Source organism: Acipenser ruthenus, chromosome 12 (assembly GCF_902713425.1).
Source record: "Acipenser ruthenus chromosome 12, fAciRut3.2 maternal haplotype, whole genome shotgun sequence".
Classification (NCBI taxonomy): domain Eukaryota; kingdom Metazoa; phylum Chordata; class Actinopteri; order Acipenseriformes; family Acipenseridae; genus Acipenser; species Acipenser ruthenus.
This window is the reverse complement of record NC_081200.1, coordinates 27,290,340-27,314,202: the sequence shown is the minus strand read 5'-3', so window position 1 is coordinate 27,314,202 and position 23,863 is coordinate 27,290,340. Positions and strand designations below refer to the sequence as shown.

At 39.6% G+C, this 23,863-nt stretch overlaps 1 protein-coding gene across 10 annotated transcripts in view; it reads left to right on the top strand.

Annotated features, from left to right (window-relative positions):
* LOC117417203 (carboxyl-terminal PDZ ligand of neuronal nitric oxide synthase protein-like) overlaps positions 1-23,863 on the top strand; it is a 121,483-nt gene that overhangs the window by 42,069 nt on the left and 55,551 nt on the right. For 5 of the 10 annotated variants that reach the window (XM_034029183.3, XM_034029187.3, XM_034029188.3 and 2 more), the window contains 2 exons: positions 6,851-6,943; positions 15,912-15,988. In XM_034029183.3, coding sequence (XP_033885074.2) covers positions 6,851-6,943; positions 15,912-15,988 — 170 coding nt within the window. Of the gene's footprint in view, positions 1-6,850; positions 6,959-15,911; positions 15,989-23,863 lie in introns of all 10 variants that reach the window. The other 5 variants (XM_034029186.3, XM_059034740.1, XM_034029190.3 and 2 more) reach the window with 2 other exon arrangements.

The following is a 23,863-nucleotide window of genomic DNA, read 5'->3' as shown; positions in this document are numbered from 1 at the left end:
GTCAATTAAAACAACAAAGTTGTGCAGTTAACCTTTGACTCGCTTTCCTAATTCGTTGTTAACTGAACGTTCATACCAATGTCTTTTCTCCCACTCCATTCCGCTGTACGCGCTGCCCCAGTAGTGTGACTGCATATAGTCCAGGCTAGACACCCCTGTCCAGTTGCTGTGATCGAGACTGTGAAATAGTTTTCTGGGGTTCACCTGCAATTTCATTGCTGAAAGCTGGCTTGCCACTTCCCTGGAATCAGAAACCCTGCTTCTGTGAATTCAGCTATAAACGCTGCACAACTGCGCTGTGTTTACTATTTTTCTTTTCAACAGCCTACATCGCTTTGCGATTGCAGTCTGCTTTCTAACCTTGCAGCGCTCACTGTTTTGTGTTTTCCTCTGCTATTGCAGTTTAAAAAAAAAAAAAAGACGCTGCGCTCCGCTGTGGAGTTGACTCCGCTGGATTATCTCAGCCCACCCTCTTGGTGTGCTTAATAATTCCAGTTCACCCACGTTGCCATGGTGTCTGTTGTATTACCCTCACAGCTTTGCTGTTGTGTGCTTGTATGTGTGGTTTCATTTCATAGCCTTGCAGTTGAAAAAAAAAAAAAAAAAAATTACAAGCGTGATTCCTCCACCGGGACCCAACTCAGCTGCGCCCCACTATTGACTTGCATATGCCGACTTGTTTCAGCCCACCTACTCGGTGGGCTGGTAAAAACAAAACAAAATCTGTTACCCGCGTTGCCCTGGTGACTGTTACTTTTACCCACACAGCTTGCTGTGTGTGTGTGTGTGTGTGTGTGTGTGTATTTGTTTCTTCACTGCCTTGCAGTTATAAATAAAAAATAATAATGATTCTTCCACCGGGACCCAGCTCTGCTGTGCCCCACAGTTGAGTTGAATCAGCCGGCTTGTTTTAGCCCAACTACTTGGTGTGCTTTGTCACCCGCCTGACGTGGTGAATGTGTTTCTCCCATAGCTGAATTGCTGTGTGTAAGCCTCTATGTTTACCTATTACTGACTTTGCAAAAAATAAAATAAAAAAATAGCAGTACACTTTTATTCCTGCCTAACACGCCGCAGCTCTTTGAGCCTGTGCTCCACTCTGGCATACGCTACGCGCTGCCACGTTGTGTGACTGCACGTGGTCCAGAACCAGGTAATCGCCGTGCTGTACCGTGTGCTCCCCTGTACTGCTCTCCTTATTGCCTACCACAGCCAATCGAGCCTGTGTATCCACCCCGGTATATGCTATGCGCTACCCCGGGTTGTGTTGACTACACGCGGTTAAGGCTAGGCGCCTCTCAGTGCTTTGGCGCCCTCTGTGCTTAGCGCCACAGCATGTCAATAACACCTGCACTCGGTACCCTGATCCTTCGGTGCACCAGTACTGTATTCTACCTCACTCTGTGTCCTCGGTGCTTCTGCACCTTTGGTGCCTGAGTGCTTCAACACACAGGTCTACACCCTCCGGTGTTAAACAATGCCCTTGGGGCTGTGCAGACATCAAGCATGGCTAAATTCCACACTTGCATGTCCTGCACAGCGCCCCCTGCTAGCACGGCTGAGCCATATGCGGCGTTGGGAGCCCCAGGCCGGGCAGCAGGCTCAAGCCCTTCATCTGGCCCCATCTCAGCCGCTAACGTCGGCCCTGGAGCTGGCCCCGCCTGCACCGGTGGTTGCCCCAGATGTTACAGAACCGGATGTCAGCATTGCTGAGGAGGACCATGATGCGATTTCTATTGCGGCCTCATGGGAAGGTGGCTCCTTCCTTCAGAAGCAGCCCCTATCTCCCCTGACCATTCCTTTGGACCAGCGGTTGAGGAATTGCTGCTGCGCTCTCACCGAGAACGCAAGGCGTCTCGGCAGGTAAAGAACGAGACACTGGCGTCCACCGTACTCGCCAGGCTGTCCGGCCGGACAAATTGTTTATCACACTGGACCGAAAGAATGCAGATTCCACGTTCCTTTTCGTCCAGCGCACAGGATGTATCTCCGCTTCGCCTTTCAGGGGAGCGTCTTTGAGTTTTCCGTGCTGTGATTAGGCCTGTACATAACCCCCCGCACGTTTTCAAAGTGCATGGATGCCATCCTTTGCTTCAATGCAGGATGCAAGATTAAATTTCCTCTGCCCAGTGCGGGCATTGAGATGATATGTGCATAGGACAAGAGCTCTGCATCAGTCTGGCAAGCTCTTCATCGGTCACGGGACACGGCCCCTCTCTAAGCAGCGTCTGTCACATTGGATTGTGGATACAGTCTCGACTGCGTATAATGGTGCTGGCTTGCCCCCACCTGGTAGGGTAGCCGCACACTCCACTAGAGGGTTGGCTACATCTTAGGCCCTCTTCAGAGGGGCCTCGATGTCTGATATTTGTACTGCGGCTAGCTGGGCTACGGTGCATACTTTCTCCAGGTTCTACCGCCTTAATCTGGTAGACCCTGCCCTGCCTTCATTAGGCACAAGGGTCCTTGAGGGTGTAAGTTCACACCGCTAACCTCTGGGTTAGACAGTGCTTGTTCGTCCCTCATATACTGCCGTTCCTTCTTCCTCGTGGCGGCTCTGGTATACATTATCCCATGTGTAATGTCTTTGGTGGTCATCTTCAAATTGAAAGGGAAAGTTAGGTTACCTACCGTATCGCTGGTTCCCTGAAAGAGAAGACGACCATCAAAACGCATCGGTCGTCCTCACAGGTTCGATGGAAAAAGAGAAATGGCTTCCTCAGGATGACAGTTTTATTCCCTCGGTGGGCGGGACCGAGGAAGGGGCCTATCGGCAGCTCTGGTATAGAGAGCTCAGCGATGCCTACCCAATGGGCAGGCATATCCCATACGTAATGTCATTGGTGGTCGTCTTCTCTTTCAGGGAACCAGGGTTACGGTAGGTAACCCAACGATTTGTTTAACCTGAAAAAGGCTTGACGCAGTCTAAAATAAGGGACAAATGAAGGCCGGTTTAAACTAAAGCAGTTTTGTAAACAGCAGAATAGTGTTTTTTTTGTTTGTTTTTTTACTTTTCGTTTAAAAAGTGTTTACATGTACATATTCAATGTTTTTTTTAACTGCTTAAAAAAAAATGCTCTTGAGCTTAAATTGCTTTGTAAAATAAATAGATGGCATCGTTCAACTGGGTGTAGTATTCAGCAGGCTTACAGTCGTGCCACAAGCAGTAAAGTTGTAAATTCAGCCTTTTAAAGTGGTGAAACTTTTTCACAATGTTGCATTATTTTGTCCAACAAAATTGTTCACATAAGTGCATAGTTCAACCAATATTTCTGGACCAATATTTTTTTTTTCCACTAGTGTACTTTACTAGGGGACAGGTTTATTTTACCAGCACATTAAATAATAAAAAAAGAACCATTTGGCCACTTGTAGTGCTGTCTGCAATTAAAAATAAATAACAATAACTACAAATCAAAATGTTTCAATAGCAATGCCTGATTACGATCTTCAGATTTTGCTATATAATAAGTGTATGTTGTGTTTATGATGTCTCATTATTATGTAATGTGTTATTGTGTAACTCATGTATTTTCTCACAGTTTGAGCATCCTGCTTTGCTGTCCAGTTCGCAACGAGATGACATATACAGTAAGAGATCCTGTGAACAGACGAGAAACAGCGGGGTGAAACTTAAACGCTACAGCGTTCAGTTATTTTATTAAATTATAAAACAAACAAAAGATTTAAACAAACACAAAATACACAAAACAAAAGGTGCATTGGCCAAACTAATAAACAAATAACAAATAAGTCTCATGCTGGTGTTTAAACCAGCACGCTCAGCAATCGTTATCTTATTACCCCCTGTCTCTGCTCTCGTTCTCCATCTCTGCACCCTCTCCACTGAACAAAGACAGCTGCAGGCTTTTATATTCTGGCCGAGGGGTTAATTATCTTATTACCCCTCGGCCATAGTCTGCACAAGTTTAATAAGGATGTGTGACTGTCAGCTAGTTAATCAGTAGCTGATCAGTCACGCATCCTCACGAGGTTTTGTGTTTTTGATTATAAAACAATAACAAATAATGGTGGCGGCGACGATCCACCACAGACCCCCTACACTTAACATAGGAGCGTTGCATGCTGTAAATTGAAACGGCGATAAAGAAAGTCTGAGGTGCCAATTATCAGTGCTAGAGAGAGCAGATTCATAGGTGCAAGTGAACTGGTCCTACACAGGATGTGATGCTGTCCCCAACACTAAGTGATTACCTGTCAGAAGAGAGTACAGTAGTCGAGTCTTGATTTAATATGAGGCACTACAAGCACATGGTAAGGTCACTGTGGCTCATCTCGGATGAGCTGCAATGATATTGACACAGAAAAACAAACCTTTTAACTGAATGATTTACAGGGAATATAAAAACGTACTCTGTGCCGTGTATATTATTTGACACTGCTATCATTTTTATGGCTTCCTTTGGCAGTGTCGTTCCAGGGCTCTGAATCTGGAAATGGTTGAGGAGAGAGCTTTGTAAAACATATTGTGTGAGCAATATGCTGTAGTTTTGTAGGTAGTCTTTGCATTTTAGGATTTGATAACATCAAAGATTTAATATTTTTATATTTTGAGATCTGTCTGAAGCTATAGGACAGACCTCTTTGAGTGCTCAATGTTTTCTTTAGATACAAAATCAACAAATTGTGCTCTTTATTTTATAATTTCCACTTCCTCTAAGCACATCTAAATGTCATTGAACAAAAGAGGTTCAAAATGAGACAAAGATCCAATTGCCATAGTATTTTAGCCACACTGCCCTGTTTTATGCATAAATACACTGTAAATCACTGTTATGGAATACTGTATGGGGAAAATTTGGAATACAGACAAATGTAAAATAAAAATTAGGGCTGTCAAGCGATTAATCAAGGTGAATCTTGAGATTTAAAAAAATGATCTCAGTTAATCTTGGTTTTAGTCGCATATTTAATTGATACACATACTGCATTCATCCCATTTGTTTGTTTTATTACATATGCTATTATTATTATTATTATTATTATTATTATTATTATTATTATCCAAAAAACAACCCATCATAGACCCCTATTTTCCTATTACTTGATTCTGGATCCTATTTATTGGTCCCTCTTTTTATAGTTTTATATTTATTTACAATCCAGCATTTGTTGTTAAATTGTTTGAACTCACTGCTAAATCACAATGGAGTCAGTTTATTACTCGCCTTGCAGCATTTACAATGATCCGTTTACTTTACTCATAAACTGATGTTTTTCATTGCCATTTTAAATAATAATACATTTTAAATGATTTTTTTTATTAATAATTTGAAATTGCCTAAGTAAAACAAAACATTCACAGAGTAATGGTTATATCCTCCATAATTGTAAAAATATAATTTTAAAAAATGTAGTTATTGAAATAAAACAAAGCTACAATGTTAATGGGTCTGCAGTCGGTAGCTATCAACTTTGCAACAGCACTGGTTATAGTATCGTTCTTAGCTTGATTTAATGGGTTTGCAGCGATCTTGAATTTCTAAAAGAATACTCTGTTGAAACTGGCGGGCTTCATTTGTTGTAATCGTTGTTATCTGTACCAGAAGAACTACTAGAAAGTGTATTTTGAGAAGTGAGATCATGTTTAGCAGCACACAGGTGGTACAGCAGACTAGATGCACTTCTGTGATACTGGAACTCACTTTGACAGTAGATAGAAGTAACCTTCTTTCTATCCAATGAACAGTCAGAAAGTTTTTTTAAAAATAAACTTCCCATTCACAAGTCCTTCAGCTTGAGTGCTTTGCTATATAATGCGGATCTGTGTCTAATTTTATATTCAAACGATGATCTCACTCATTCAATCCTGGCATGCACTCAAGTGTATTAAAATGGTGCAGCAGGAAATGAATTATGGTATGCCAAGAGGGACAAGACGGAGGAGTGTGATTCACGTGCATTAAAAAAATGTACGCGTTAATCGCAGAGGTTAACTGCGATTTAACTGGCAGCCCAAAAAAATATATAAGACAATTTTAAAGTGAAGTCTGCTCCTAGTATAGTGTAGTTTACATGGTAAATGACTGTTTGTACTAGAGGTTTAAGCAGGTAATCTGTTAAATGTTCATGTTAAAATGAACATACCATTTTGTGTCTTGCTTCGTTAGTTATCCTTCGCTGTGCTACAGGAAGCTGTTGAGGGAGAGGAATTGAATATTCTGCATGCTGGTCAGGCAGGCAGTCAAGCAGCATTCTTATCAGTTAACACACCCCTTTTGTAGTTTGCCTAGGCACTCTTCCAATGCGAAAAAAACACCACATTGCTGGAATTCTGCATTATTTTTTTCCCTGCTGTCCAGATGAATGCATCTGTTGTGGCTGTGGATTTAGATTGTCTTGTGTTGAGACAAATTGTCTGTGTAGCCCATTTCTTGGGGGGCAAAATAATCTGACCCAAAAAAACAGGAACCCATTAATCTGGGCCTGTGGGTTTGGGTATAATCCTTGTTACTTCCAATACTTCCTTAAAAAATATTTTATAAAATAGAAAAGAGGTATACTGTATAATCACTTCAATTCAGTATGTTATGAAATATGTCCAGGTTGTTTTAATGTAGAGTTCACCGCTATCATCTTGAAATATCCTGAAATATTCACTACTCCTTACCATGGGTCAACAAGTTCCGGAAATCATTTTGCTTGATTATGTTTTATGTTGGCCGATGTGGAGCAGTAGGTTAATCCAATATTGAGGTGTATTGAAAGAGCTCTCTGGGGAGTCATGCTCTCTTTTCATGAACACTACTTTCACAAAACATTGTAATGTTGATGCTAGTCATCAGTGGTTTGTATCTTTGTTAAAGTTCTCTTTCATTTTTCTTTTTAGTATGAATTTAAATCCAAGAACATCAAGAAGAAAAAAGTCAACATAGTGGTATCTGTGGACGGGGTCAAAGTCGTTCTGAGGAAAAAGAAGAAGGTGAGTCTCACAAAGGTGATTTATTTTTTCTTCTCCTATGTTACTTATTATTATAAAGGTGGAATTTGCAGCAGGTAGTATGCTAGCCAGCCAGGTCATTCAATCTTCCTCCAAGCTCGGATTTCATATTATCCAATCTATTGTTATACGCTGCAGAAAGCAATTGACAGGGAGGTATCTTGTTCTGGGATAATCGCAGGTAGTCAGGGAATGTGACCTCCAACTCTCATTGGCTTCATTTCCAATATCCGGTGGGGAACATGTTTGCGCCTCTGCCTTTATTGAAGCTGACACGTTCCTCTTCTCTATTATTGTTCCTGGGTTGGGGGAGATTGAAAAGAAGTGTGTCTTCAGGGTGGGAGGCTTAGGAGACTCTATCCAAAAAGTAAGAGGAGTAGGTGTGAATGTGTGAGCACTAATTATTATTATTATTATTATTATTTATTTCTTAGCAGACGCCCTTATCCAGGGCGACTTACATATAAACAACCTCAGACTAAATGACTGTTATATAACAGACTGTTATATCAGTCCTAGTATTTTTGTATTTTCAAAATGGATGCATTCTTGCAGATCGGCACTCGTCACTCTGGTCTGGACAGAACGCGCTCTGCTCTGAGAAAAACACCGTTTCTTCAGACCTTTTTTGCTTACTGCAAATTTTAAGAAAGAAAACTGGGGTGTTTGGATGCAAGGGAGGTATATTTTAATGTTCAAACATTACATCTGAGAAAATGTGAAACGTGCACAAAAAAGATAAGCACAACAAAAGTAAACTTTCATACCTATCAATATTCAATTTAAAATGTGAAGATGGTAATGCAAATGGATGCAGTCCTAGAGCCAGATTTATATGTCTCTCTGTGAATCTGCATTCTATAACCAGGATATTATAATACTGTTTTTACGGTACCTTCTTGATCCAAGCTTGGAGATTGAAATGGTGGAGACGCATATGTTCTCTCTTTATTCAATTAAAATTTTAATTTCTCAGCCGATAACTTCAGGGTTACAGTAACACAGAATATCCTCTAATTCAACCAGTCAGTGCTTTGCTATGCTTTAGTCTGGAGAAGGCAAATATGCCACTGCTACTGGGTAACTTGGGTAGGCTAAAATACACAGACATAAATATTTTTTTATGTTTTAGTTTTAGGTACGACTCCGATTTTATATTTGTTATGGATGAATATTGTAACAGAAACTGAAACTATATATCAATTTTTCAGCTTGTGCCTTGGTTTTGCCTGAAGCACTATCCAGGAATTCAAGTCAGGTGTAGCTGAAAGGGCAATGGGGGTTCTAGTTTTATTAAACATTCCTGTGCAGGAATTTTTAACAAGTTTAATTAAACTCCAGATACCCATGGCCTTTTAGAATATTTTTTTCTTTTTTTTTTTTTTTTTTACCAGCACTGCCTTTTACAGCTTTTAATTAAAGTAAGCTTTCCACTTATTATTTAAAAAAAAAAAGTCATAGTTTGAAATGGTCTTTTAAAAAGTTTTTTAAATCTGCTTGCGAGAAACTATTTCATATTGTTGTTCAGAAAGGAACTATATTGAAGTTGTAACTAACCCAGTGTATTGTTTACTGATCACACTTTAAAATGTTTTGTACATTTTATGGTATTGTCTGCATTCGTATTATTCAATGGACCATAGCCAAAGCATATTATATAGTATTTAAAATGCATGATCACTGATCAGTAATAAAAATATGACAATACTTGGTGAACTATTTCTACAACATTTATAAATTATATATAATTCAATCAATATGATACAGAGTTGTCAAAAATCCAATTTTATACCATTTAAAGATGTCCTGTGCATTTTAGTTCTTGAGTACAATCTTCATCAGTGCTTAATTTGAGCCGGATCTTGCCGGAACAGGATCCGGCACCTCTCAGATTTGACTTTTTTCGTTCCGGCACCTAATTTGCCCGGATCCGGTACCTCTCGCGGCATGATTTATTATTTTTTCCACTGTTTGCACTGTAAACATTCTAATAAAAGCGGTCAGAGTTAAAGTTGCTTCTGCCTCCTCATTATTTCTCCCGCCCCCCGTAAAAGCGCATGCTATCCTGCCACACCGATTTCAGACCTGCTCTCTTATTTGTACATAGGGGTTATGGGGCGGGCCGGCGAGGTAAGTAACTGATCTTGAAACAGTGGTGGTCAGCTAGTGAGAGGTCCCTACGTAATCACGTCACGTAGCCTAGTCGTCGCCACTGAATTTGAACCGTGTCGTGGGAAAGGAAAGCCAAATCAAAAATGAGGGGGAAACTGCTCCTGATGGCGATGCCTTAGCTGTCTGCTCTGCTAATCCCGCCAGTTCAGCATCACCACCGGCACATCCTCCACTAGCTAGCAGGCCACTAGTGAGTCAGACTCGGCAGGAGAGGGGGATGGGGTCGGGGAGGACTAGTGATGGGCAGTTCGATTATTTTTAGTGACTCGATTCATTTGATTCAGTTCAGTTTGGTGAATCGATTCATTTCGTTCATTTGATTCACTGATTCAATGACACAAAACCAATCAATGTAGACAGCATTAAGATTGTTTACGTAGGTTTATTTGAACCGCACATCACAAAAGCTAGGGAGAATCTATATTTGGTTGACTGGGTTCATAAACATTAAATTAAATATAGTTTGATAAAAAAATAATAATATATATTTAGAATACTGGAGATAACATAACAGTTTGAACCATTAGCATTGTTTAGCCATCAGTATCAATCTAATTTAATTTAATCTTTAAAAAAGTCAATTGCATTTCTTACGTGTTTTTTTTCTATACATTTGGAGTCATCCATTGTTTTTTACAAAAAAAAAAAGAGAGGCTCGAACGAGTGGTATTTGTGGAACTAATCCGTGGTATTTATTCAGCACATAGCAAAACGCTGTTTGCCCAATTCCTCTTCTATCCAGTAAACCTTTGGGATTAGTCATGTGATCAATCACACGTTGAAGCACACCCATAACCGCAACATGTACATTTTAAATAAATGAAGTTTAAACATGTATATATTTAGTATTTTTTAGTATTTAACACAGTAAAATAACATTTAGAAAATGTATATTTAATGTGCGTGTAAAATATAATAGACGTTTAAGAACGTCATCCATTAGAATGTGCAATATCCTCGTAAAAGGTTGTTGTATCGTAGCTGATACTACGTGTCACCTTGTGGACTAAGGTGAATCGCCGTCATTATTGAATTATAAAATATTTAACCTTAGTTGTAAATTGTCATGTATAAAATGCATTCATTTCTCAAGGTCAAATATGTAATCACAAATTATATAATTAAGCCTTGGGTACAATAACGTTACAATACCAGTAGATGTTTGTATTTATTTATTTTGGAAATGAGGTGTATAGCTCATATTATTATTATTATTAATATTATTTAGTAATTTGGCTGACTTTACTCAAGATGACTTAGAAGTATTAATCATAATTTGTGCAAAATAGTTAACTATAGATATGACTAATTTTGTATGTGTATAAAAAATAACAAAGACACATAGGCTACAACTAGTAGTGAGTCATTTTATTATTTATTTGTTTGGCAGACTTACACAAGGTTACGTACATGGTAAACTAAGAAGAACTGTAAGAAAAATAAAAAATAAAATTATGGTGCACAAACTTGTAATCTGAGTTTCTGACAGCGTGAAGCAGCACTCTAGAAAGTACACACCGTCTGGATCATAGATATATAGCTATGGTCTGGAGGATGTAATTGACGCCATTTTGGCTCACACAGAGTTCTTATCATGCACTAAGTAAGCGTGAATTTGGATCCAACATGGCACTTACGGTTTTCAGTTTCATAACACTCAGTGAGTTGAGAGACAACCTGGTTTACTTGTTACAATGAACAAATCAGCCAGACTCGAGAGGTAAGGAATCATTTCATGACTTTTGATAGGCTGGTAACTCGACTCCTGTGCGCCAAGCAGCTTGTTCATGGGGTGAATCAAAGGAACCGATTCAATAGGGACTCTGTTCCGATTCCCATCGTTCACCTTAGTGAGTCGTTCAAAAAGAACGATTCGTTCGCGATCTACACATCACTAGGGAGGACAGTGCATCGACCAACGAAGTGCCCGGAGCAGGTGCAGTTTGGACGGAGGCTCAGTTCAAGAAAAAGCAAACGTATAACCCCTGGCTTGTCCTGCAAAATTCAAAGCTGGGCTGTACAACATGCAAAAAGGTAGGGTTTTGGTCCGGAAAAGACTGGAGGAATGAAACTAGCAAAAGAGTGGGTGGAATGTACAGTAACGTCCTCTGCCTCCGACGTAAAAAAAACAACAACCTCGCTGTTCTGCTTCAGTGGCTAGTTGAGCATACCGCAGTTTCTTCCTCTCATACGCCTCATCTACAGGCGTGCTGATCCAGACCACAAGACAATATCTGGTCGAAGGTTAGTGGTGGCAATCTCAGGTGGAAAAATAAGCCATTGACCAACATCTGCCAGCATTTTCCAGTCTCTAGCAGCTTCCAGTTGTCCTGGGCGAGGATTGGTTTTAACACCTTTTCTTGGTGGTTGCTCTCCTGGGCGGAGGAATGTTGTCTTTTGTGTGTAATGTTTTGGTGGAACAGGTGGCAACTTATTGGTCATGTTACGCTTGTCTTCCAATGCTAAGGCCAAACATCGCAGCACCTGGTCATGGCGCCAAGTAAACTGTCCTTGTATTACTTGTATTGTAACGCTTGAAATGTTTTTGCTTACGATTGTAAGTCGCCCTGGATAAGGGTGTCTGCTAAGAAATAAATAATGATAATAAGAGCCACCTTACGTCCTGTCAAAATGTGCCTTAATGTTGCAGGTGATGAACACAAAGGACATGAGGGATCCTCTCCTACCCAGAGGTTTAGGTTCTGTGGTGATGGGAGAACATCATATGTTGACCTGATGAGGAAACTGATCCTGCTTTGTTCCATTGACCATAGGTCTTGCCAGCCAATCTTGCATTGTTCCACAGTCTCCCATCTCATCCATTCTCCCTGCTTGGCCTGGGAAATGGCCTTTATACACCTCATCCTCTGCTCCTGCTTTTGCACCTCGTTGACTACCAGCTTCCTCCTTTGAGCTGGGGCTGCCTTGTGCCATGTAGGAGGAGCTGAACTGAGACCAAGACCCCCTCTTCCATGCTGAACTTGCCCCATGATATCACCAATTCGAAGGGCAGCCTTTGCATCTTCTACAGTTTTCTTTGCCGCCCACTTTCTTCCAGTTTTCAACACAGGTGCTGCCTCCCTTAGGCATTTGTCGCGTGACTCTACTAATGTCATTTCCAGTCTGACCTTGGTGCACTTAAACTCCTCGGTGAGGGCAGAGACTGGTAGCTTCAGTATTCTTTTACCATAAAGTCCCACTCTGCTGAGGCAGCGTGGAACTCCCAACCATTTCCTGATGTGTGAACTGATTTAAAGCTTCCAGCTTCTCTACTGTTGTCAATGAAACCTCGTACACAGTCAGTGGCCACAGCAACCTCAGCAGTAGACCAAACTGAAAGCACCAGAGTTTTAGTTTACCTGGTAGAGCGCAGCTGTCTATGCTCTTCAACCCTCCCACTGCTTGTTGTCTAACTTCTCCCACACGAACTGTGTCCTTTAGATCCCTGTCGTACCATCTCCCAAGACTCTTCACTGGCTTCTCAGACACTGTTGGTATTGCCTCACCATTAATGAAGAATGTTTTATCTACTACTTTGCCTTTAATTATAGAGATGCTCCTTGATTTAGTGGGCTTGAATTGCATTCGTTCCCATTCAATGTTATTGGTTAATTTGCCCAATAACCGATTAGTGCAGGCTACTGTTGTAGTCATGGTTGTCATGTCATCCATGTATACTCGAATTGGTGGTAGACGCATTCCAGAAGCCAAGCGCTCTCCTCCTACTACCCATTTTAATGCCCTAATGATTACTTCCATTGCCATGGTAAAAGCCAGTGGAGAAATGGTGCATCCTGCCATTATTCCAACCTCTAGGCATTGCCATGTAGTGCTGAATTCTGAAGTTAAAAAACTAAATTGCAAATCTAGGCTTTCACTAAATTTGTTTTTGTCATCGGTACACTGAAAAAATCAAATGCTGCCCAAAGTAGTTCATGTGGCACTGAACCATATGCATTAGCCAAATCCAGGAATGTCACATGGAGCTCCTTCCTCTCCTTTTTAGCTGATTGAATTTGTTGCCAGATCACATTGATGTGTTCTAAGCATCCTGGGAAACCTGGAATGCCCACTTTTTGTATTGAAGTGTCAATGAAGCGTTTCTTTAATAGGTAAGTTGACAATCTCTGAGCAATAATGCTGAAGAAAATCTTGCCTTCTACGTTTAATAGCGAAATAGGACGAAACTGACTGATGCTTGTAGAATCTTTTTCTTTAGGTATAAAGACTCCACCTGCTCTGCGCCATGCTCTTGGTACAACCTGTTTTTCCCATGCCACTTTCATCAATTTCCACAGAATTCGTAGAACTCCTGAGCACTCTTGTACACTCTGTACGGAACTCCATTTGGCCCCGGAGATGATGAAGCCCTTGCTTTTTTCACAGCTTGCTCTACTTCTTTCCACTTAGGTGCACAGTCCTCCATTTGGTATTCTGGTAGATTGATAGGTGGGATGTCTGACGGAATTTACATAGGCTCTTGCCTTTTTGAATCTGTATGTGTTTCCTCCAAATATCTCTCCAGCTCAACTTTAGATGCTTTTAGTGTGCCATTCTTCTCACTAGTGAACAACTTCTTTACAAATTTGAATGGGTCTTTATAAAAGTTAGCTCTCGCACGCTCCTTCTTTTTGTAGCGTTTCCGTAGGCGCTCGGCTCTGCGCAATGTTGCAAGCTTATCTTTTAAGAGATATTATTATACATATTCAGGTATGGAGACACAAAATAAAATTATCAACAGACATTGTCGCTGTCGAAAGTTCCATTGCAGGAAAGGGTAGGCTACCACTAATGTACTATTTGGAATAATGACGATATTATTTATTATTATTATTATTATTATTTATTTATTAGCAGACACCCTTATCCAGGGCGACTTACAATTGTTACAAGATATCACATTATTTTTACATACAATTACCCATTTATACAGTTGGGTTTTTACTGGAGCAATCTAGGTAAAGTAACTTGCTCAAGGGTACAGCAGCGGTGTCCCCCACCTGGGACTGAACCAACAACCCTCCGGTCAAGAGTCCAGAACTCTAACCACTACTCCACACTGCTGCCCTATATCGTTGTATTCACTGAAGATAATGTAGATCTAAGTGGTTATGCAAAGTCATATATGAACGCAAAAAGTGAAACGCATCTCTGCAGCCGCAGCACATAATTCATAAATTGTAACCAACAGCAAATTAAAAAAAAAAAATGAGAGATCGAATTATTTCCATGTGAATAGGCCATAATGTTAATGTAGTTTTCAAACCTTTTTTTTTTTTTTCTTCTTTGGACAGTGGGGTTGATTTTTTTAAATTTTTTTATTTCTTAATTTACCATTATGTTTACGCTGGAAATTTGACAGATTTTACACAAAACAAGGCAAAGGTGACGGCAGGAATATGAAAATTGGAGAGTGCTATATTTAAATGCTAATATATTTATCAAATGTGTCTTAAAACATCGGGATTTGTTTGAATTGGTTTTTTATACCATGCTCTATAAAAAAAGAGGACTTATTGTTCCTTTAAACTGTTACTGTGAAGGAAGTTTTTTCTTTTTTTAAACATTTTAACTCGTGGGGCTCCCGAGTGGCGCATCCGGTAAAGGTACTCCGTGTGGAGTGCAGGATGCGCCCTATAGCCTGGAGGTCGCCGGTTCGAGTCCAGGCTATTCCAGTGCCGACCCATGGACAGGAGTTCCCAGGGGGCGGCACACAATTGGCCGAGCGCCGCCCTGGTGGGGAGGGCTTAGGTCGTCCAGGATGTACTCGGCTCACCTTGTACCAGCAACCCCTGTAGACTGGCAGAGCATCTGTGGGCATGCCTGTATGCTGCCCAGAGCTGTGTTGTCCTCCAACGCTGTAGCTCTGAGGTGACTGCATGGCGGGCCTGCAGAATGAAAAGAAGCAGACGGCTGACGGCACATGTTTCGGAAGACATTTTAACTCAAAATTATTAACAATCGTCGTTGGAATTTGCGCGATAATCGATGTCAACGTCAGGGTTTGATTTACAGCACTAGCTTCAAGTACTGGGGTGGGTCTGTGTACTGGAGATTTAAACGTCTATCTTGCTCACAGAGTGGTATTTTGGCAAGCAAGTATCAAGGGGGGGATGAAGGAAATACTATTAATATAATATATAATGGGTCTAAAATTATAAATTAATTAATCAACTGGATTGCGTGCAATTTAAGCACAATTCAAGAATGCACTATAATATATTTGCTCAGCTGTTATGTGGTGTTTATTTATTTTTATTTATTTTTTATTTTTTACATCCATTGATCGCTTTGCCGTTCCAAATAAATGTGATTCATACAGCCTAATACAAAACACATACACTGAAATCAATAAAAATGTGAATTATTCAAAACAATGTGCTATTGATCTACCATAAGATGACATTTGTAATCTGTCAGTCGAAGGTGTTCTGAATTCTGACACTTCCATCTTAACAGGTAAGATTTAATAAAGGAATTCAATTATGGCAGGGAATTGATTTTATGCAGACCCATAAGAGTTCTAGAATATATAGAAGGATATAGGACAATATGTGAAAAGGTTTTTTGACCAAATCCATTTATTGTTACTGAGGGTACATTTGCTGTTTACATAGGTATCAAAATACGCTACTTAATAAAATATTCACCTTTACCAGAAGCTCAAATATTACAGTAGAGGCAACTATTTAGTTAGTGTTTTTGTGTTTTTCAAGTTTGTGTTTTTTTAACTTGTTTTATGGTTATCGGGTCAGGTACAGTGGTCTAAGCCTTGTAGCTTCCTATGTTTTCACAGAAAAAAGAATGGACCTGGGATGAGAGCAAGATGATGGTGATGCAGGACCCCATCTACAGGTAAGTGCTTGGCTACAAATGAATGTGTTGATGGGTTGATGGGTTGACATGCTGCCTTGAGGCTGGTTGCTGGCTGTGGATGTCAAATTTAATAGTGCATGTGTAATAAGTTCCCGGATGATACTCACTGTTTACACAGGTCAGTGTTTATGTAGATAGTACTTACCATCTTGACAGTTTTAAACGTCATTGAAAACAAGGCCAGATGGATGTTTTGTTTACGTGCAGGTAGAAAAAGCAGGTAGTTTTAAAACGGTGATATCTGTCAATAGCACAGCAGTGATTAAAAGGTTTGGGACAAAGTAGCCACAGTCCGTTCCACCCCTGTAAATATCATTCCCTGTCTGTTGGAAATAAAACACTGTATTGAGATTGTTTGCGTTTTCCATATGGATTATTTAAGATACTGCATGTCACTGTTGAGAATATGTCTTGAAAGTAAATTGAGTGAATCCTTCTTTATTGGCATTGTGGCTCACAGAGAGTTTGTTTGAACACCTCCCTCATTTTGAAGGTTGGGCACAATTCTGTTGGTCTTGTAGAAGCTTTTCGTTTAGGTGCATCTGCTGAAACTCGAAATCAAGATAACCTCTTGATCTGAACTGTCTTACTGTTTGTCCAGCATGCTGCTGCAAGGATTATGGTGATATTTGACGAACTCTGCTATGACTGTGTTTCTGTGCCGTATTTTCTTTAAAAGAAACAGCAGCTTTAGAAAAAGGCATTTTACTGAACCTGGTGGATTGTGATGCAGAAAAAAGATCCCTCTGGTTGTAGCTTTACTAATGAGTAATGGCTTCTAATTTAGGAGTGCATCCCTGTGGAAAGCACATCCCAGAGCTGTCCAAAAATATAAACATGTGTTTGCATACTGTAGGGCTTTATTACACGCCTCAGCTGAAATGGCTATGGAATTATTTTGGTCACCTTTAGTGAAGTTTCAGTGTGATGGTAAATTAGATTGTATTGCTTGTTCCACAGTATGCATGGATAATTTAAAAATAAATTATCTACTATCCCTTTTTATAACCCTTTTCTTTTGTTTTTGGTCGTATAAAGAGCTGTCTTTTGTTGTTTTTCACGCAGACAACAACAGCCATATGTATTTGTTTCTCTTGGGTTGAAACCTAAAGGTAAAACATCCCATTGGAAAAAGCTACAAAAAACTGTGGTTTTGACACTTGAGATGAAGGGAGATCACAAAGTCAGTTGTCAGCTTATTAAAACTTGTAATAAGTACTGTGGATGTGTGTTGTCTGCTTGGTTGCCTGGTCGGTAACTGAATACCACATTGCCATGGGGACTTGGTTAAGTCCTATGAAAGATAACATGGTGTGTTAACATGCAGGTTATTACTACTCAGCTCAGTTTGATCTTGTGACAAATAGAATGGTAATACAGTACTCCAAACCCTGTCCCCACAAAGTGAACTGAATACTGAACACAATGATCTAGTAAAGAGGGTTTCAGTGTTGAATGGAGAAGTGCAGAAAGTCCGAAGGAAAATTATCTTTAATAATAATACAGTTATGAATGGAAACGGGTAATTCAGCTGCAATCTGACTTTCTTTCCCATTTCTAGCTCACCATAGCTGAGAAAGTTAGTAAACAAACTGTCTTTGTCAGAGAGTTTTAGCAGGTTTGGGAAAAGGCAAGGAGCAGCAACTTCTATGCAATCTAGTTATGGCCTTGTCCTTAATGACTTGTCAGGATTCTAAACAGATTCCTAGCTGGCACAGAGTTGTACAATTTACAAAGTGAATCAGAGATTTTCCTAAAGTGGGTGCAGTGGTGTTTGGATGACAGCAATGTATGTTGCTACCAATATGTGGATATATGCTATAAATCTTATTCGGTAAGAATAGTCTGTAAATCTCTTGACATTTGGAACACGAATAGGAGAGTCTTAGTTAAGGGCCTAAAAACAAGACAAGTACAGATTTACTGGAATGCCAATCTTAACAATGTGTATATTAACACACCCATGCTCTACAGTATATTTCCCTTTGGAGCTGTGATTGAATTAGTTTGTCAGGCAAGTATTGACAAAATCAGCCCTTTCACTGACAAATCGCTGCATGGCCGATCAATGTAAAATTTCAATGAAGCTCTACAACAAATTAGTTTGGAATCAAAAGCCCCTTTCACATTGGCATGTGCTACTCGACTCGGACCCTACCCAGTTTGTGATCCAGTGTCATGCAGCTCAGCTACGCGATTCCACACTGCTTTTTGAAGAAGCAGGGGTGACCAGCTTGTTATGGACGCTTCCATCCGAGCTTCTCTGGATTGAATCATCGGCCCAAATGTTGATAAGAGCAAATGTTTCTTCATCCCTGCTGCAATCTGGTTTATGATGCGTCTCCATCTACAGAAATACGGCTAAACAGAACAAACAGAAACGTTCCTTGCGAAAGTCCGCTTACGATCGGCCGTCATGCATTTTGTTTCGCTCAACCCGGGTCAAAGCATGTCGACCCACATCCTGAGGTGGGTCGCTGCCAACCCAGGTGAATGGGTACATGGTTTTATACTGTACGGGTAGCCAGAACCCAGGTCGGGACCCGAGTAGAAGCGCCAGTGTGAAAGGAGCTAAAGAGGGCTTTATCATGTATTGGAAGGTTACACAATCACATTTAATTTGGCTGCGAGATGACAGATTGCACTTATACAGCAAAAATGACAACAGGCCTCCTCCACTAAAAAAATAAATAAAAAAGCACAAAAGAAAAATATTCTATGAAGCTGCACACTGATTTGCTAAACATGTAATTATTAGGTCGTCACTACTGTCTAATTGTTGTTAAATGTACAATTATCATTTGATTAACTTACAGTAGCCATCGGTCTCTATATTATTGACTACCTTTATTGGAGCATTGGTATGAGCTGTCTGACCATGTTCTTTGTCTGCATTGTGAATGAAGGTCATGTTGCCAGTCAAGCTAGCTGGCAAATACATCAATCTTCTTATAGTTTCTCTTTAATCTTTTATAGAAGATTTCCCCAAGGCTCTAACAAATTTGATATGTTATATTATTTCTTTCGTCTATATTTTATATTATTTCTTTAGTGTTCAACATAAATAAAAACAAAATACATTTTATCTTCAAGGACATACAGTACATTTTTTAGGAAAATGTTCTGGTCAACAAAATAGTGCTTGCATGACCTCTTTATCACTTATTCTGGGCCTAACCCTTCCGTCAGCACAACCCACACTAACAATAAGAGACTGCCACTCAAAAATGTACTACTGACAGCAAAGTGCAGAAGTCACCTTCACAAGTTAGTTTACAAAGTTGTCAGAAGGTTTGTCTTATATTGTTTTATTCATTTGTAAAACTGTAAAGGAGCTTAGAAATGAATTGTGCTAAAGGACACCAACAGTTTTTAATTCACTATCAGTTTAGGCAAACAGCCAGCCACCTGTAGGAGAGGAATATATGATTATTCTAGTGCCTGAACTGCAAAATATATATATATTGAAATGTATTCTGCTTTTATACAGTACCATGAGGTAAATGTACCATGTAACCTGAGTCAAAGACCATTTTGCAAGTTAATATACAACAAGAATGGTTTTCTGGAAGTGTGAACAAGCAATTATGATAAATAACAGGTTATTGTTAACTTGCCATGTACTGTATGTCTCCCCATTTCCAGGAAACCTGGATGAAGATACTCTGAGCAGTGGTGTAGGTTATCAATTAAAGGTTGCTTGAGTTGGAGAAATACCTCCCTAACTGTGACCTTAAGAGGGTCTTTTGGGGGAAGGGGCCTATAATGCTGGTCTTTTAGATACCATAAGCTTTCAAGCGGTTTGGCAGAGATCATGACAGGTTTTTACACTCATTCTCTGTGGCACCAATCATCCCATGCTGACAAAGTGGCATGGTCTTTGTTACACTGTTAGAACAATGTTCCTCACTGTGAAACATTTCTTCAGATTAGCTTTGGCTATTCTGAAGGCAGTCCCAATTTTGGAAATTCAGATTTTAACCCCTGGTCTCATTGCTGCAGCTTGATATTACTGTTCTTAATATTTCCCTAATGCTGTTAAAACATCACAGGAATGGCAAATTGCACCAATTTAAGGAGAGAGTCGGCTACAGTAACTTCTTATCAGAATTGCCTGTGTTGGTTGAAAAGACTTGTGTCGGAATGATACACTGCCTTTAATATGGAGATTAAAATAACTATAAAATTAGGAGATGAGTCAATTTTGGTCACAGTTCTGTTCGTATTTTATAATGAATGTCTACCTATACATGATAGTTTGTTGTGTCTGTGTGTGTTTTTGTTATGACACATAATATCCTGTTATGTTTATGGAATTTAGAATTGTGTAGGGAATCAATGCCACAATTTTACTACAGATCAAAGGGGAAAACATTTTATTATTGGATAATACAGAAGACACAAAGTTACAAATACTGCCTTTGCACAGCACAGCTTGCAGCTTGCACCTGACTCCTGCTGGCCACCAAAAAGTTTTAACATATATTGTTCCTTCGTTAAACAGAAATCGCATTAGTATCTAATTATTATTATTGTTATTGTTATTATTATTGTGTATTGGGATATCAGAAGCTGTTCCAAGTAGGTTATACTGTTTTCTTCCTCTGTTAAAGTTAATTTACAAGGGTCTGTAACACCTAGTTACATTGGTGAATTAGTTTCCTTTGGAACGCCTCTGCACACCAATGCATTTTAAGTTTGGTAGTCGTTTTGCAACTACCTCACTTCCCTTGGCCCGTCTAATATATTTAAGATACGTCCAATAAATCAGATTTTATACAGGAATTCCGGTTTTAGGAATGGAACTTTCAAGCGCAACTGCAAGAGAAAGCGTAGTGCTGTACACAAGTGATGAAGAACATTTTCACACATTCTTTGATGCAATGATAACAAGGCAACATGTGTAGGAATGTGACTCCCTCACAATGACCTCAAGAGGAAGCTCACAATGAAGGGCTTCTTTGCTCTAAATATGTGGGTGTGCTTTTCCCACCACAGCTGGGATTTTAAATGCATTTTGACACAACAAAATAATTATGGTAAAAGATACACATTATAATCACAATAACACAAACAGCTTGGATAAAATGTTATCTTTCAAGGGTAGGAGCAACATTTGATATTTTGTTTGTGTTTTTGTAATAGTTTATAAGTAGACTAATGTACAGGGGTAAGGGTGGGGTCTCCAGATGTAGGCCATCATTTGAAATGCTATCAGGGATCTTCAATGTCCACAAGTTGACAGGACATCAGTTTTCCCAAAGACCAGTGGCTCCCAATGCAGGTAACAGCTTTTCCAACCTGTTTTAGGTATTAGAGCTATTGCTTTTATCAGAGTATGTGAACTTCGAGTGTTGTGGCATGAATGGTCTTCACCTGAGTCAAAGTGAAAACAATAATATCAACAACAAAACTCCAAGACATTTTCACAGCCCCCCCAAAAAATGCTTAATCCAATAGTGGTTTTAGCTATCTGCTTGCCATAAAAACATTAGCAGTAGGGGATGTACCTGTGCAAATTCTCCCTGCCAACTTGGATATGTTCCTCTTTTGGTACTGACTGTAGTTTAGCAACTAATGATAAGCTGATCACAGTGTTGCTTGAGGGAGCCGTTCCTCCTCATGGTCTGATTTTGATTTCAGTAACTATGTCTACAATCGCTTTGAAGTCCCAGTAAGGATCAAGCATGTTTACTGGGAGAGTCTATACTGTGGCCTGGTTAATTGAACCTCCAGGAAAGTACCTTTGAGCAGAGCTACCAAGTATTGGCTGTTTTTACATTATTATTTCATATATATATATTTTTTTACATTATTATTATTATTCACTGAATTCATCTACAGCAGTGATGTATACAAAAAATAATAAAAAGCTAATAAAACTTGGCCCATTAAGGCTGTACCTCAAACAAATATATTGCTTTCTTCACAGGTACTGTATTATCCATTTAAATGCACTCCAGGTACAGTTATGCTTTATCATTAGCTGGCTCTCCTTGTGGTTTATATACCATTTCATGCCAATAGAGGGTGCTAGTCTGTCCCGATTTAGGGAGTAGGTGCACTCCATGGTGACATCAATCTCTATCAATCAATCTTCTGTTGTGGACAAGTGTTATTATTGTCCCTTTGCAGCTGGTTGAAAAAAGTGGACTGCTTCCACTTCACTAGTGAAATATTTTGCAAGCAGTTTTGCGTTGTGTGTTCACTTTCATCAAATCTGCCACCTCTCAGAAATCTCAACAGAAGAAAGCCACAATCAAATATAGTTTCTACTTACCGACCGCATCTAACTGTTTTAAACCTGCATCTCGAAACAAGCTAGGGAATGACCTTGCTGAGGTATTGACACTGCTGATCATATTCCGCAAGCATTTTCATCAACAGAATGGGACCACACATTTAAACAAGAAAAATGCTGATGCAGAAGCTGGCTTGAAATAGAGAAGAGCCACCTCACATATCCAATGTTTCAGGAACTAGGAAAGTAATTATTTTTAAGCAGTATACCTGTGACCTATTTGTGTGCTCTTGAGTATCATTTCCTCAAATAGAAATAGGCAGGTCTTTTTTCTCTCCGAAAACAAGAGAACACTGTGGGATTCAAGATAAGAGATTACACCAACAGCTGAACTAAAATCTCAATCAACAGAGATCCTTAATCCTTAGCCGTTGATATCAGTTATTTCTTTATGGATATTTCACATACCTGTAACCATTTTATTGCTGAAATGTTGTTAATGTAACTTTTTTCATATAAAACTTGGTGTTCTAGAATTCACTCTGGTCACATACAGAGTGAAGACCACGGTGCTCCACAGGCTCCCATAAATGGCCTTATGCTGGCTTCAAGTAATGAGCTACAGTGGGTGCTGGTTTAGCAGATGATTTCCGACTATGGGGTATTCTGGTTTTGCCTGATTGCTGGTACAGATTGCGTAACAGCTGAGGATCAGCTAAAACAAAGTGTAGCTCTGGGGAAGGATTTTCCTATATGACTGTGGGGAGTTTACTGACAACTCTGATGGCATAAAACATTAACCCCTCTATTAAATTACTGGAATTACTCCAGAACGATTGCATATGCTTTTGGAACTGCAATTTAAAAGGGGTCATCTCCATGTACAATGGAGTCGTTGGTTGGACTGTAAATCAGTGAATGGGTTGCACAGCAACTTTCTTTAGAGAGGATGCATGAAAGGAGTTTATAAAATGGCTTGGATAAATTAAATGCTGTGATTGGCTTAACAAGATCACATGACAGTGTGGTAAGAATTGTCTTACTGCACAGCTATGACATCATAGACTACACCTTAATATTAACACTTATCTAAACAGTGTTTCTGTAGGTAAAAATGTCAACATACAACTGAAACAGCATTTAAATCACCCAATGTTTTTTTTTTTCATCTTTGTCACTAAGAATTACAGAGAAAATGGCAAATATACTGTGGTATTTAGTCAGAACAGAACAAAGAAATCTCTGAGGTAAGCAGTAGCAGTAACATTATTAAAAAAACATCTGAAAAATCACCACGCAGGTTTCACTTGGCATGTAATATATATGCAGCAGTGGCATCTACTTATTAAACTAAATATTGCCTTATAAAACTGAATAGTGAGTATGCAATGTTTAAATTAGACCCAACAGATGCATCTCACCACTACCCTCATAAACATATTTAAAATAAAATTTAAAATCTCCCAACCGTTGGGCTTTTAAACAAGGTCGGGTTCGGCATAGAATTCTGTTGTGCTCGCCGCGGACGGGAAGGACTGCGGCACTGCGCAAACTGACACAGAAGTCGTTTAGTCCACATATCATCTAATGTTGGTTTACAATCTAGGGAAATT